Consider the following 14,152-nt stretch of genomic DNA (forward strand, 5'->3'; position numbering starts at 1 on the left):
AACTCCAGCACGAGCTTTTAATACAAAAATATGCAGCATTTAGAAATATTTATGAATTAAGAGTAGCCTTCAGCAACAGGTGATTTTTTTGTACTGAAAAATGTTCAATTTCACGCATCTGACGTTTGGCTTAATACAATAATGGGCATTACATGGATCCTGATCAAATACATTAGTAGGTTGCAAGTGTGGCATTCTGCAAACTGAATTTGCTTAATCCCTTCAGGAAAAACGCACAACAGAGCAACAGCACCATCTACTGGTAAAACTACAGCACGGCTATTAGGAAGTGTCATCTCCCAAGCGTTCCAAACTTTGCAGTCAGGCTTGTGGGTTTAATTTTTGTTACATTTACTTTTGCTGATCGATTTAAACTGCAGAGAAAGGGTGAGGGGGGGCACACAGGAGCCCGCCCTCCACACTGAAGGGGGCGTACGAGCATGCAACCAGCGAGCTCGTGCACACCCCCATTGGTGGCCACAGACGTCTTTGTCAAGAGAATAAGATATTTCCCTGAAAATTAAGATATAAAAAATTAATCAGAAGTAAACGAACTCAAAATTTTTTGTCTCCACTTTTCAGTCGGTAAATGCGTCATCCAGTATTTCCATCATGTATAATATTTCACTTCCTAGTGTGCGGCTTCCTCCTGGGCAACGAGTAAGCAGGCAGTGAGCGCAGTAGTTGTGGATAGCAAAACATTCATTTTCTTTATTGACTGGAAAAATACGAGGGACCAAAAAAAAAAAAAAGTGCACCGCAATGACCCCTGAAAAACAGTCCCGATTCAAATCCGCTCTGAAAACGAGTGCTGCAGCAACTCGCGTCATATTTCAAGGCTCGGACGCGCGTCGGCGTGACACAAGAGTGGCTGTGCAGCCGGTTAGCTTAGGGCGCTAGGCTACGTGAACATGCCTCAAAGCAGGGTGGGGTTGTGGGGGGGGGAGGTGAGTAGGGTGTTGTTGACAGGGTGGCAGGATTTCATGAGTTCAGCCATTTCAAAATCGTGAGTCAAAGCCACAAAACAAAAGAAAAAAAATCATTTTCATTAAGATTATTCTCTGAGCATCTCAGATAGCGTCGATGTCAATATCTTCATCTTCCTTCTCCGGCTTTTCCACTTTCACCGTCTCCACTTTAAGCTCGCGGGCCGAAGGGGAATAAACCACCTGTTGGGCAGAGGGCGGGGCAAAGCTTACAAAACTTGATACCACGTGAAAATACATTTAAGGTTTGCTTTTCTAAGCGCTTCGTCGCAAAGATTTTGCAAATGCATTCGAAACGAATGAAACTCGCATTTTTATCTCGAGCATTGACTCAAATGTGACCGTTTGCAAAGTGTCATTTGATTCGCCATTGAACCGTTGACTGAACACAACATAAAATGAACTTTCAATACACAAAGAATTTAATCAGAGCGTCTTTAGAGAGCAACGTAGTTGGGTGGGGGAGGAAAAGGCACCTAACCGGGCCCACCGGATCTTGTTGGACTTTGGTCGTCGTCGGGGGCAGCGCATGAATGGGCCCCAACGCGAGCGAGCGAGCGCACGGCGACGGCATTACCTCGACGTTCTCGTCATCCTCATCTTCGTCCTGGTCGCTGCCCTCGCTCTCCTCCTCGGCCTCCTTCAGCCACTTGATGAAGGGCTCCGCCTTGCCGTGGATCTCTTTGGCCAGCTCCTTGGAGACGTACTTCTTGGACACCTGCAGGCAAGCCAGACGAACAAAATCCACAAGGTGAGCTCGGCGCGGCGATGGAGGGAAGCCGGCGCCGGCGCCGTCACCTTCTCGGCCCAGGCGAAGATGACGTCCTCCTCCAGGAGGTCGGCGTCGTACAAGTCTTTGAGGATGATGGGAACTTTCTGCAGCAGCTGCACTTGGTGCAACTTCACCACGCACTCAAAGCCTCCCAGCAGGTACTTCTGGGCCTTCTTGTTGTTGTGGCAGAACTACAAAAAAAAACAAACAAAACCTAAGCCCAAATTCATCATGAAGCTTGCTCAAGTTCACCGTTGTTCCTGCTTAGAACATTTCAGACTAATCTCATTTCGAAACACTCGTGTCGCGGCACGGCTCAATCCGAGGGGGGGGGGGGCTTTGGACGCACCCGCAGGAAGTGTCGCTTGTACTTCTTGAGCTGCTCGCGGATGTTCTCGTCAAAGAGCAGCTCGCTGAGGATGAGCGGGCCCATGGCCTTCACGTCCAGACGCTCGGCCTCGGCCAGGATCTCCTTGTCGGCCGCGTCCACCGCGCCGCTCTCCTTCCTTTGCTAAGCGCGACGGCGACAATGACAGGCATTAGATGGCATCCCCCCCTCCCAAGAAGCTCTTCAACAGAAACCAGCTTGGACTAAAAAGTGTTCTGGGCTGAGACTTTCTACGCCCGATTCAGATAGCAGTGGTGTGCTGAAGGCAAGATGAAGGCTCACCGCCCCCCCCCCCCCCACCCCCCAACTGTATTTTGGCCTGTTTTATTGCCTCTCCAACTTCCACCCATCCAGCTGCGGCGACTCATCCCAATTTTATTAAGTCATCAAGTATTTACTTTTTTTTTTAAATGTAAAAATGTGCCCCGTGTAGTACTTCAATATTTGTATTGTAATTTTTTTTTTTACAATAAATTTCAAGTGTCCAAGAGGTTAAAAAAAAGCCCAATGAACACACGTACACTAACCACGACTCTTGGCGTGTCCACATTTAGCAACATGACTTGTGGCTGGCTGGGGTGCAACAATTAATCAATAACCAGTATCAATGAGCAAATCGACTCATTTGGTGAGCATTTAACTTAAAATTGTCAGAATCCACAAAAGCGGCGCCCTTGTGGAATACAAAAAAAAAGGGGGGGGGGGGTTGGGGTGGTGACGAGGATAAGACTGACTTTGACAAAGTTGTAGAAGAGGTTGACTCTCTCCTCCAGAGGTTTCTCCAGATCCTCGCTGAGCGTCAAGTTCTTGGCGTGGTCGCTGATCTCCTCCATTCGCCTCCTCTGGGCCTCCTTGGTGGTCTCCTCCCCCCAGTCCTCGTCGTCGTCGTCTCCATCCTGAAACGCGCGCAGACGTGAGCGACAGACGCAAAAGCGCCCCCCCCCCCGCCCACCCGAGGAGGACGGCGAACGCACCACGGCGTCGGGGGCGTCAAAGTTCTCCTGGTTTCCGGCCTCTCCGCTTCCGGAGCCGTTCTCTTTGTCCTTCTTGCGGTTCTTCTTCTCCTTCTCCTTCTTGGCGGTGGTGGATCCCGTGTCGCTGGCCTCTGGCGCAGGAGAAGCGGCGTTGGGGTTCAAACGCGTTCGGCGGCGCGGATTGCCAGAAGGATGGTCTCACCTGGCGGGTTTTTCAGGATGAAGGTGCAGAGTTTGTGCCTGGTGTCCAGCATGCCGCGGTAGCCGCACGCCTTGCAGGACGTGCCGATGGTTTGCTTCTTGGGATTCACGTTCTGCAGGGGGGGGGGGGGGGGGGGGGGGGGGGGGGGGGGGGGAGAAATACAAGTTGGGTTTTTTGGGGGGGAGCGGCGGTCGCAGGGCGCCAGGCCGACGGTTTACCAGGTCGGTTTCCGGGTTGTCGCACTCGGCGCACAGCACAAACTTTCTGATGAAGCCGTCCAGCATGTCCTGCAGCTTGTTGGCCTCGTGCGAGCCGTTGACGATGTAACGGTCATTTTTGGTATCGAACTGGGTTTGGGCGCCCAGTTCACAGCCAAAAAACTTGGTCGGGTCTGCCCAGGAGACAAAAAAGGCAAACGTGTTGTGAGGTTTGGTTCACTTGCGGGCTTTTTTCCTCTCGCCATCCATTTTCTCTCCTTCAATCGGGAAGCCGTTCAAGCCACGTACATGTTGGAGGCCTGTTCAGCGCCTTTGCAACATCGACCATGTTGACGATGACCGTCTTGATTCCATTCCCTTTTCCTTCCACCTGAAGAAAAGCCACAAAGACAAAATGTCAGCGAGGGAGGGAAAGGGGGGGGGGGCCGCGGCATCGGCGGTCGGTCTCGTCACCTTGGCGATCAGACGGGGCATCTTATAGCGGTAGAACTGATCCGACACGCTGCGGTTGACATTGACAGACATGTTGGCTGGAGGACGCGTGCGGCGCTACTAGCAGTGAAATAAGAGGATCGCGATTGGGGACTTTCCGGGATCTTCTGTCTGGAAAAGAGGGGATGACATAAACGACTGCAAGCGCGCTCGGTCTCTGACATGAAAAACGCCGTGCCGCTGTGGCCGCAAGCTCCCCGCTTGAAGGCTAAGTTTCCACCACACAGGTTCCAACGGCTGCGCAACAGCTCTGGAAGACAAAACGGGCAAAAGAAAAAAAAAACGCCAGTCAGGAAAAGACTTTCTTTCAATGAGTGGCAAATCAAGGTGCAACCATTTTTAAGCATGAAGATTTCACGATGCTGAACATGGCAAACGGTAAGTCGCTAGCTTCGCTTTGAAAAGAGTTTGATGCTTTTTCATGCGCTGCCGATCACGATTTGAGTATTTTGATGGAGAGGCATTTACAAGAGCGGGTTCGTAGCACCTCAACACTGAAACTTGTGATGAGTCGGTTAAGGTTGTCCAACTGCTGCGCTATTGAAATTTGGCAATGTCAAAACTTTAAGAATGCGACTAATAGTGGTATAACATGAGCATATTTGAGTCCTCTTTGATCTATAGGTTACAAATATATCAACGGAAACGCCAATTGCCAATATGGCTGAAAAGTTGGCTTACGTTTATAGTTCATATTTTCTAAATTTGTAATTGGTGATCCCCGAAACAATGGGAACATTTTGGAGATCTTATTACCGGCCAGATACTACGATCCAGCAGTTTTGAAATAAAAAAAAATGAAAAAGGTTTGACACTGCTGCTGTGAAGCGTTTCTTCTCATACAGGCAACACGAAAAGAATCTGCTGACCTGAAGTGAACACTTGACACACACACGCACACATAGCATGACCCAGCACAGGACACGCAGGCAGATTAGGCCAGAAGAAAAGAACAAAGGTGCGATTTAGCCGCAGTCGCTTTGGGGAGGGGAGCTAAATATGTTGGTAAAGGCCCGTCATTGTGCAAGGGCAAAAGTGCGGACGGGTTAAGGGCTGGCAGTGGAATTATTCAACGCAAGGCCAGCTCTCGTTCGGGAACTCATCAACACGAAGGCCTTTAACTAATGCCAAACTAGCGACTAAACCCCTAAACCTTTTCAACTGCCTCGCGTCTATTTTCACCCGGACGCCATTATATCAGGCGCTGGTTGAGATCCCAGAAGCTATTTCCGGAGGCCGGCAGGTTAGCTTTAGCACATTAGCCAAGCCTGGCTAGCTTGGCGCAGAGTGCGTCACGCAGCCAAAGCACACGACTGAATGGGAGGCGCCATTTTGATAGCGCCCACTAAACAAATAGCGCCCGTAGCCATGTTCATTCCCCCCTCAAGACCGTTTCCTCACGAACAGTCAAGGCGCCATTGGCGACTTACCGTTTTCGCAAAATAAAGACATAAACACGACGCTGATCGTCCCAAGAGGCGCAGTGAACGATGTCGATGACTGCCGCTGGTCTTGTATGGATTGCAGCAGGCTTCTCGGGTGCTGTGTGACGAGGAGGATGATGAGGAAGGAGGAGGGGGGCCTCTCTCACTTTTTTTAAACGCTGCTCGAGGGGGGGATAAAGCCGACGAAAGGGGGGGGGGAGCAAAAGCCTTGACAAGACGGCGCGGGCCGCTGTATCCAAAAACGTCCTGCGTAGTCGAGACCTTTGAAGACGACGGGAGGAGAGAGGCGTTATTTTCGACTGTATTTAATAAATGTAAAAAAATTAATACATTAGTGTTAAAATATGGCCGAAATTCGACGGCATTGGGCCGGTTCTGATAGGCTGGGGGGTTTATGCCGTCAACTGCATATGGAAGAATGACTCTTACGCAAGTGTCGCATGTGTTTCAGCGTCACAATCGACCGGATTTTCTACAGTGCATCACAAGTCATTTCCAACGAATGACCAAAAGAAAATCACCTAATCATTATATTTTCCTAAATACTGAATTTGAAGTAAAATCGACCAACGTGTGGCAGGAAATAATCCGCACCTTTCTCGACAGGAAATAGTCTCAGCCCCGATGCTACAGAGGGCGAAGAGCAATGACGTCTATTTAAGATCAGCGCAGTCACGTCGCTTAAACAGCGATATTCTGAGTAAAAAAAAACAAAGGTTTTAACCCAATCGTCTGTTAGCTAAACATCACTGACTGGTCAATCCGCGCCGTAGAATTTGTGTCGTGAGAAATTAGCTAAAGTGTACTCGATGAACAAACAGCGCCACCATACCTCTCGAATGTTCTGGGGACTAGCGCTGCTCGCTCCACACCACGCTTTAACTGACTAGGCGTCAAATTTACATACGCAGCATATTATTTTACTTCCGGTTTTGACGATTCTGCGCAAATTAGCCTCAGGCAAGAAATGCCGAAGCACTCGGAAACATTATATATATATCTCAATCGCGTTCCGTAAGAACATTTTAAGAGAATTGAATTAATCTTCATATCAAGGATCCAATTTTGAACCTGTCGTTGATTTTATTTTGAAACTTCACAATGCCAATCAAACCACGCAGAATTGTTTAACTTGATTGAGGTTGTCCTATCTCATTGGCTGACTGCACGAGTGACGTCTCACGTATGCTGTTACGTACGCACGCACGCCCTGCTTCAATCGACTAGCACAACAGTGGAATTGAAGATGGTAAGTGGGAAGTACAGTAATCGTGCAGAAAAGAAACCCTTTCGCCGACTTACGCTGCGATTATAAAGCGTCATTCCCTGCCCGTTGTTTGGTGGCAGGCGTGCGGGCGACATTGTGGTTTCGGCGGTGCGAAATGATGTGACTCTTTTTTTCTTCGTGAAGCTTCAAGCTCGGTGGTCACATGACAGTTTCTGCACTTTGGTGGCAGAGACTTTTCAGACAGAAACGCACTTTTAGGTGTGAAATTGAGCCACCGTGCCTTTCTCTGTGCTGGGATTTCAATCAACGGATCGTGTGCGCGGCGCAACATTGACGCTAACGCGACTTCTTCCCCCCCCAGTCGGTGAAGTGGTTAACTCGCCGTGCTAACAAGCTAACAGACGAGACTACAGAGTGACGTCACGTCACCGCTTCCTTAGTGTATGCGCGGCTCATTTTGCTTGAGCATGTTCAATTCGTATAAGTGAGGCCTGACCATTCGTTCATTCGGGTCGATTGAAAGTTATTCATTTTTTATTTTTATTCATATGAATAGGATTGAGCAGGCAGTAGAAATAATAGGAATTAAAAATGTACGGCACTGTATGGCGTGTACATAATCAAATGGTCTGATTGATTTGACATTTCCCCCTTATGATTATTTGATTCGAATGGTTTGTTGCACTTGTTTGCCAACCGCTACAACGATCACTAACTATTAACAGCCGAAAGAATCACATCACGTTTTCAAGTTCATTTATTTCGCTTTGTATTAATCTGTCCATTCACGTTTGATTTCTAATTTCAGTTACCCCCCCACCCCTTTTTTTCCCTTAAACACAACTTTTTCTCTCTCGGTCCAACCCCTTTCAAACCTTTTTGTGTGTGTTTTTTTTTGTTTTGTCGTTGTTAATGACTCCTTCCTTATGTCATTCTATCCACGCACATATTGCCTTCTTCCATCCCGCTTGCGTGTCTCCAATCAACCAGGCTGGTCACCGGGTAAGTGCCCCGTGGTGGATGCCGCTTGTTGTCGCCTGGCTTGCTAACGGCAAACTCTGGAGGTCCGCAATACTCAACAGACCTAAAATCACCTTTTTTCAAGGCATCACTCAAACATGATCGCCCTCACAGCTTTACTTTGCCGTTGACAACGTTGACAGTAGTACAGGGACCTACGCTTTTTGTTTTGTTTTTCAATGCAGTGCGGTATTATCGTCAATAATTTCAGCGTTAAAAGATGTTGCTGCAAAGGAACCTTTGGGCAGTGTCTGGCAATGCTTTTGGGAGCCTAAGCCGGGTACAAAGAAATACAAATTCCTGGAACCGGAGGTTGACCTGTCCAGCTCCGGGTCTCCTCTCAAGTAAAGGCCACTATTTGAGCAACTGCGCACTTCAGGTTGTCAGATGTCCTTTACTGCCGCTTCTTGAGACCGCATCGGAGTGGAGCCCTGAACTCTAGGGTGGGCCTTTTGCGTTCTTGTGTGAAGACCGTTTGGTCGCTTATTGGCTCTCTGACGCTCAACTGTCTATCAAAGACACGTGTAACAAAACAATGGAATAAACATCCACACAGTTGTAGTTCAGACAGTCAATTCACTCGGCTTTGCGTTCACTCAAAAGAAGCGAAGCGGAGTGCTTCTACCTCGGTGTCCCTCAGGGCAGCCTTCCGAGCCCACTTGTGTTCCCCCCCCCCCCCCACCCCTAAACGCCATCTGAGCCATCTCCTTTTCGCACAGTTGGTCCTGGTGCTCGGCGACCTGCACATTCCGCATCGGTGCAACACCCTGCCAGCCAAGTTCAAGAAGCTTCTGGTGCCTGGAAAGATCCAACACATCCTCTGCACGGGGAACCTGTGCACCAAGGAGAGCTATGACTACCTGAAGACACTCGCCGGGGACGTCCACATCGTGCGTGGGGACTTTGACGAGGTGGGTACAGCGTCGTAGCAAGGTGGGCTGCCCCTCACGCTTCCAAAGGCAAATCGCTGACACTGGCTGTTCCGAGCACGGCGCTGCGTGAACGCTACCGACTCGGTTGCGCTCGCAAATTATCGGGGTGGTATCTGAAGCTCCTTTCACTCTGCCATTCCACACCCACACCAAACCACACCCGACCTTCTTGGAAGACAGTCAAGCCTAACTTTCCCAGATGCGGGAGGACCTTCCGAGCAGGTTTTGCGCCTTTCTTTCAGAACCTGAACTACCCGGAGCAGAAGGTGGTGACGGTGGGCCAGTTCAAGATCGGCCTGATCCACGGCCACCAGGTGATCCCGTGGGGGGACATGGCCAGCCTGGCGCTGCTGCAGAGGCAGCTGGATGTGGACATCCTCATCTCGGGACACACGCACAAGTTTGAGGCCTTTGAGAACGAGAACAAGTTCTACATCAATCCCGGATCCGCCACCGGAGCCTACAGCGCGCTAGAAAGGTACCAGGAGGTTTGTCTTGCATGTTTGGGGGAAACGTGATCATGTTTTTTGTTGTCGCCTCTTTTTGTAGCAATATAATCCCGTCATTCGTGCTTATGGACATCCAGGCGTCCACGGTGGTGACGTATGTCTACCAGCTGATCGGAGATGACGTCAAGGTGGAAAGAATCGAGTACAAAAAGTCTTAAGAAGCAGGACCAGGTGGTGTTCCATTCCTTTCCGCTAGGGGGCAGTGTCAGCCCTCTAATATATTGTTCATACCCCCCAGCTTGTGTTCGGAGTTTAGTCATTGTACTGAATACAAACATTTCTTTCGCGTGCTAATTTGGCATCCTTCTCCATTTCTTATTTTTCCACGTCGGACAAAATAAATAACTTCACTCTACTATTGTTTTGTCTTCACTCATAAAATCAACACCCAAGTTTCATTTTTCCAAGTAGTGTTTATGGTAACGTGGAGGTGCTTCAATTTGATTGTAAAGCATTATTTCTGAATAGCACGGTATATGGAATTGTAGTTTTGATAATTAACAGCAAATAAAATGTCAAAAGCAACCTTGAGCCCCCCCCCCCCCCCCAAATAAAAAAACAACCACACCCTGGAACACGATTTTAGCACGAGTTGCTCCAGTGGAAATTCCCCATGTTGAGCGAGCCTGTTGATACTGCCATCTAGTGGTGGTTAAGTTAGTTATAGTACCTCCTCACGTTTAAAATGTGTCCTTCACACCTCAAAAGAGGCCCTTCCGGGTTTTGAACAACAGGCACTTTGAAAAGTGCAAGTAAATATAAGCCAATCACTGTGAAATCAAGTCAAACGAAGTCAATGGAGAGGGAAAACGGGAAAGTAGGCCTTTTGGAAATCAGTCGTGGCAGAACGGGCATGTAAGCAGACTGACGTCCTGCCCCTTACTGCCATTTTATCGGTATGACCGAATTCACAATCAATACCGTCACCGAGTGACATTGATCATGCACCGCAATTTATTAAATTTACTTTTCTGAGAATGTTTAGGCCAGCAGAGAAGGCCTTGCTGGCCCTGACTGAACGCCACTGCTTCCTGCTCTGTGGTTGTAGCGATTTACACTCAACATTTTCATAGATTCAGAGACAAAGAATCAATTATTAACCAAACAATTTATTTTGCATGAACAAATCCCTTCCTGCCCGGCGCGCAAACACCCGCCCCCACCCCCACACACACACACACACAAACTTCCACACGCGCACTCAACTGACATTAAATACGTAACACGGTGGCAAAGGGGCCAAACTCGCGGTTGTGTCATGCTTGAAGAAAACCGTGGATATTGTTTAGTATGTACACTGTCTGCAACATTCCCCCAGTCTAACACACACACACTCAAAGTGGAAAGGGTGGGGGGGTTGGGCTGGGGGCAGCAACTGTGGGGTTGGGGTGATTGTGTTGAAAGAAAGAAAGAAAGAAAAAGAAAATGTGGACTACGTCAACATGGCAGTAACACTGACTGACTGGAGTCCTAAGCGTTAGCTATTTACAAGTCGGTAAACTGGACTAATCAGCATGTGCCTTTTTATCGTTTATTTTTTTTGGGGGGGGGGGCTTCTCCACAAGGGACAACAAAGCAAATAAGGCACGACTAATACTTGGACCATTCCGTTTTTTGAAAGGGGACCACGACAGGTGTTTTGGGGGTGCGGGGGCCTACAGACTTGGAGCCGGCTTGTAAACTGATTGATTTGGGATGCCAATCAAGTATCCTTTCAGCGCCTCCAACTCCTCCTTCCCAGATTCCAATCCCACCATACGACCCCCCCCCCCCACACCCCCACCCCCAACTCACTGGCTCTCCCTGCAATACTAGACAGACATCATCAGCAAGAGGAGAGAGAGAGCGCCGCCCTATCTCACACCTTTGGTACAGCCACACTTGTGCCCTAGGGGGGGTGACATAATTGATTGACAGATGGCTCGATTGGCAGGCCGTCACAAACGCGTACGAATGTGAGCGAGACAGTCAAAAGAAGTTTTCCTGAAGCCCGTCCAGAAGAAGAGGTGAAAAGGAAGAGAGCGGATGGCCCAAGATGGCGGTGATCGGTCAGGGGTCGAAAAGTGGAAGGAAGGAAGGAAGGAGGGAGGCAAGGAAGGAAATGAGGAAGTGAGGGAGCAAGGAAGCAGTCAGTCGTGTTTGGGGTGCTCCTTGATGTCCTCCTCGTCCGTGTACTCGGACGGCTCGTCGCCGGGCTTCAGCAACCGCCCCACGTAGTCGTACTTCTCTGGAACGGGGGGGGAAAACACCGTCGGTTGGACGGAGAGGGGGGCAGGGAACATCTCCGCCGGAGCCACTCCAAAAACTGACCGCCGCGTGCATATGACAGCAAGAAAAAGACGCTTACCCATGAACTGCATCTCCCACTCCCGGACGCTTTCCATCTGGACGGCGGTGAGGTCGGACAGGTCGTCGTACTCGTCCCTCAGGGCGCCCTTCTCCAGGCAGAAGGTGGCCAGGCCCCGGGAGGCGTCGCGACCCGCGAAGATCCCGTACGGACCCTCTGAGGAGGCACAAAGCACGCGTCACCGATCCGCTTCTCAGCACTAAGCATGACATCGCGTCGTAGCCAACGCTCAAGGGCGCCCTCCTGTGGCCATTTTACTCTCAGGAAGCAGTCCGAATTGACCTGGATGTCAAATCCGCGCACCATAAATCAAGCAGCTCCGTCAAAATATTATCGGCATATTCAACTATGAGCAACAAACACGCGACGGGGACTAATGTCTTCGTAACTTCACGAATGGCATGCGCCGCGTGGCTTTTGTGAAGTGAAACAAAATTGTAAAACGGTCAAATCTTGTTTTTATATTGTAAATACGTTTTTACGTAAAAGTTGATTTTATTCATGATGTCTTACACTATAGGTATTTTTCTCTCACGCATATTGGAATCGGCATCTCTATGCCGATTCAATTTGAAGAAAAACTATATTGGTTGGACGCTGCTTGTTATATCAAGTTTGGTTACACCGTGAGCTCTATGGACTGTTTAGGATGGGAGAGGGCGTGACGCTGTTCGGCCATTTCAAAGGTCACACATTTTGGGGTCAGACTTAACCCGATTTTCGCTTTCTCTACCGTCTTGCTAGAGATTGTACACAGGCGGCAGTGTCGACTCGTGGCACAATTTACGCTCAGTAAAGGGCGCGCGCGTGTGTGTGTGTGTGTGTGTGTCTCGCTATCAGCATACAGATTAGATGTGCCCCAAGTGTGAAGATAAACATTTGCTGACATATTTTCCGTCGGCACGCTCTCATTCAAAAGAGATACTGGGTTAATCTCACACGTCTAATCAAATATATATTTTGTTATAAAACACTTTCTGCACACGGAAATAAGGCACATGCCATCCCGGGGATTAGCAATGATTTCAATAATAATACTATTTAAATTGGCGAGCGAAGAATGTACATCGCGTGTTCAAGAAGCTTCAACTCGCACCGAACTTTCAAAGTAAAATTGGTGTTTCAAAGTAGGGATTCGAGGCAAGTGTTCGTGTTTCAGGGCGGTAGTAGTGACTCGAGCCAGGTGCAATGCTTCCAAAGCCAAGTTGCGAGCGTGTTTTGAAAGCAGCAGGAAGACAACTGCCGACGCGTCACAGCTTGTGCGCGTCAACAAGCTAACGCGCTAACGTTGACATTCCAAGCCCAAACACAGCGAAAACGTCGAACGCGGCAACATTTACGTGCTTTGTTGCGGCGGCATGTTCACAAGTCTCCCCGCGGGAGCTTCTGCGAACGAAACCGGCGCCAATTATCACAGACCAAAGCGCCCCCCTCCCTACGCCAAACGAAACGAATTGATGATAGCCCGCGATTCACCAAGTGACTTTACGCTTAATTGTTGCCACGTAAACGGTCACATCTCGTATTACTAGACGCACATTGGAACGAGTTCGGACAAGAGGGAGCGAACGTCAACAAAGTAGCCAAGTGGTCGTGCAAAACTGTTAGCACCGTGCTATACCCGTCGAAAACGAGACCGAAGCCTCCCGCTTCCCTCAAACCACTTTGAGTTTAGACCGCGAACCACGGAGCTCCATCGCACCTTGTTCTTGCCACGTAAACCGTCACATGCCGTATTTGATCAAACACACATTTTAACGAGGTTAGACCAATGAGAACGTTAACGTCTCTAGCTGATTAGCATCACGCTATCCGCCACTCAATACGAGACAAAAGCCCCCCCGCCAAGAAAAAGAGCGACGCGAGCCCTCGATTCACAAAGCGACTTTACGTCCGAGTGTCTGCTTCAAGACACGGGAGCGCGAGAGATGTGTGAAGCGGTAACGCTTCCGCGTACCTTTCCCGTAGAATTTTTTGCCGCTGGTCACGTCGAACACCTTCATGTTGACGGCCATGAGAATGCGGGGGTTCCGCAGCCCGTCGTACTCGCGCAGCTGCTCTAGCGTCAAGTCTCCCCGCCTCATTTTGGGTAGCGCCGAGGCCTCGTCGCCCCGGGCCGCGCCGTCTGCGCCGAGCCGCCTGGCCCAGCGGCGGTAGAGCGCCACGCACGCCGCCAGCACTGCCAGCAACACGACGATGTTCAGAGGCATCCCGCCGAGACCGAGCCCCTCGCCGCCGCCGGACTCCTCCGCCGTGTCCCGACCGCCGCTTGTGTCGAGCGGAGCGGCCGAGCTGTCTCCATCGTCCGCCATACTGCACGATTAGCGTGTACCCTCCCCTGGCCCAGTGATGCGTTCGTGGTTGTCGGAAAAAAAGTGCGACGTCTTGGCGAGACTGGGATTCCCATTACGTGGCTTCAACGTGGGATTTGAGAACCCCGAGATCGCGAGAAAAATCACACGAAACTTCAAATCAAGAGAGAATATACTGATAAGCTATTGTGTTAATAAATGACTAATTTTTGTTTTTCTGACGTACCCGGAAAATGCAGTGTTGCCCGTCACATCGATCACAAATTGAATATTTAACTATTACGCACACAAAAATAGTATTTTCAAAATATTATTCGTAATTTGGAA

At 49.5% G+C, this 14,152-nt stretch overlaps 3 protein-coding genes across 6 annotated transcripts; 1 reads left to right on the plus strand and 2 right to left on the minus strand.

The window, feature by feature from the left end:
- Nucleotides 1-684: 684 nt before the first annotated feature.
- eif5 (eukaryotic translation initiation factor 5) lies at nucleotides 685-6,450 on the minus strand. 3 transcript variants are annotated; one of them, XM_052086154.1, is made up of 13 exons: nucleotides 6,310-6,324; nucleotides 6,072-6,173; nucleotides 5,463-5,738; nucleotides 3,994-4,282; nucleotides 3,829-3,910; nucleotides 3,541-3,713; nucleotides 3,323-3,434; nucleotides 3,121-3,251; nucleotides 2,881-3,042; nucleotides 2,108-2,269; nucleotides 1,785-1,949; nucleotides 1,564-1,704; nucleotides 685-1,169 (listed from the first exon to the last, which is right to left on the minus strand). In XM_052086154.1, the coding sequence occupies exons 4-13, from the start codon at nucleotides 4,063-4,065 to the stop codon at nucleotides 1,071-1,073; spliced, it is 1,299 nt and encodes a 432-aa protein (XP_051942114.1). In that variant the 5' UTR covers nucleotides 4,066-4,282; nucleotides 5,463-5,738; nucleotides 6,072-6,173; nucleotides 6,310-6,324; the 3' UTR covers nucleotides 685-1,070. The 3 variants fall into 3 exon arrangements, with proteins under 3 accessions (XP_051942114.1, XP_051942112.1, XP_051942113.1); XM_052086152.1 differs by lacking the exon at nucleotides 6,072-6,173 and having other exon boundaries at nucleotides 6,310-6,450; XM_052086153.1 differs by lacking the exon at nucleotides 6,310-6,324 and having other exon boundaries at nucleotides 6,072-6,303.
- Nucleotides 6,451-6,599: 149 nt separating this feature from the next.
- Nucleotides 6,600-9,521, plus strand: vps29 (VPS29 retromer complex component). Of its 2 annotated transcripts, none has more exons than XM_052086160.1 (4): nucleotides 6,600-6,726; nucleotides 8,445-8,636; nucleotides 8,900-9,135; nucleotides 9,207-9,521. In XM_052086160.1, the coding sequence occupies exons 1-4, from the start codon at nucleotides 6,724-6,726 to the stop codon at nucleotides 9,322-9,324; spliced, it is 549 nt and encodes a 182-aa protein (XP_051942120.1). In that variant the 5' UTR covers nucleotides 6,600-6,723; the 3' UTR covers nucleotides 9,325-9,521. The 2 variants fall into 2 exon arrangements, with proteins under 2 accessions (XP_051942120.1, XP_051942119.1); XM_052086159.1 differs by lacking the exon at nucleotides 6,600-6,726 and adding an exon at nucleotides 7,216-7,707.
- Nucleotides 9,522-10,255: 734 nt separating this feature from the next.
- pgrmc2 (progesterone receptor membrane component 2) lies at nucleotides 10,256-13,863 on the minus strand. The gene is made up of 3 exons (XM_052086161.1): nucleotides 13,471-13,863; nucleotides 11,514-11,669; nucleotides 10,256-11,393 (listed from the first exon to the last, which is right to left on the minus strand). Exons 1-3 carry the CDS (start codon nucleotides 13,823-13,825, stop codon nucleotides 11,296-11,298), a joined length of 609 nt encoding a protein of 202 aa, XP_051942121.1. The 5' UTR covers nucleotides 13,826-13,863; the 3' UTR covers nucleotides 10,256-11,295.
- Nucleotides 13,864-14,152: the final 289 nt, after the last annotated feature.

This window comes from Hippocampus zosterae, chromosome 14, assembly GCF_025434085.1.
Source record: "Hippocampus zosterae strain Florida chromosome 14, ASM2543408v3, whole genome shotgun sequence".
Classification (NCBI taxonomy): Eukaryota; Metazoa; Chordata; class Actinopteri; order Syngnathiformes; family Syngnathidae; genus Hippocampus; species Hippocampus zosterae.

Bases quoted from the DNA above. Each gene is read 5' to 3' on its own strand.
- pgrmc2 (XM_052086161.1), bottom strand. From the start codon at position 13,825: ATGGCGGACGATGGAGACAGCTCGGCCGCTCCGCTCGACACAAGCGGC. The intron at 11,670-13,470 runs GTACGCGGAAGC...GTGCCTCCTCAG, and splicing joins CAAAAAATTCTACGGGAAAG to AGGGTCCGTACGGGATCTTC. The intron at 11,394-11,513 runs GTAAGCGTCTTT...CCCCCGTTCCAG, and splicing joins GTGGGAGATGCAGTTCATGG to AGAAGTACGACTACGTGGGG.
- eif5 (XM_052086152.1), bottom strand. From the start codon at position 4,065: ATGTCTGTCAATGTCAACCGCAGCGTGTCGGATCAGTTCTACCGCTAT. The intron at 3,043-3,120 runs GTGCGTTCGCCG...CGCGCGTTTCAG, and splicing joins TTGACGCCCCCGACGCCGTG to GATGGAGACGACGACGACGA. The intron at 1,950-2,107 runs GTGCGTCCAAAG...TTTTTTTTGTAG, and splicing joins ACAAGCGACACTTCCTGCGG to TTCTGCCACAACAACAAGAA.
- vps29 (XM_052086159.1), top strand. From the start codon at position 7,618: ATGACTCCTTCCTTATGTCATTCTATCCACGCACATATTGCCTTCTTC. The intron at 8,637-8,899 runs GTGGGTACAGCG...CCTTTCTTTCAG, and splicing joins TGCGTGGGGACTTTGACGAG to AACCTGAACTACCCGGAGCA. The intron at 9,136-9,206 runs GTACCAGGAGGT...CTCTTTTTGTAG, and splicing joins GCCTACAGCGCGCTAGAAAG to CAATATAATCCCGTCATTCG.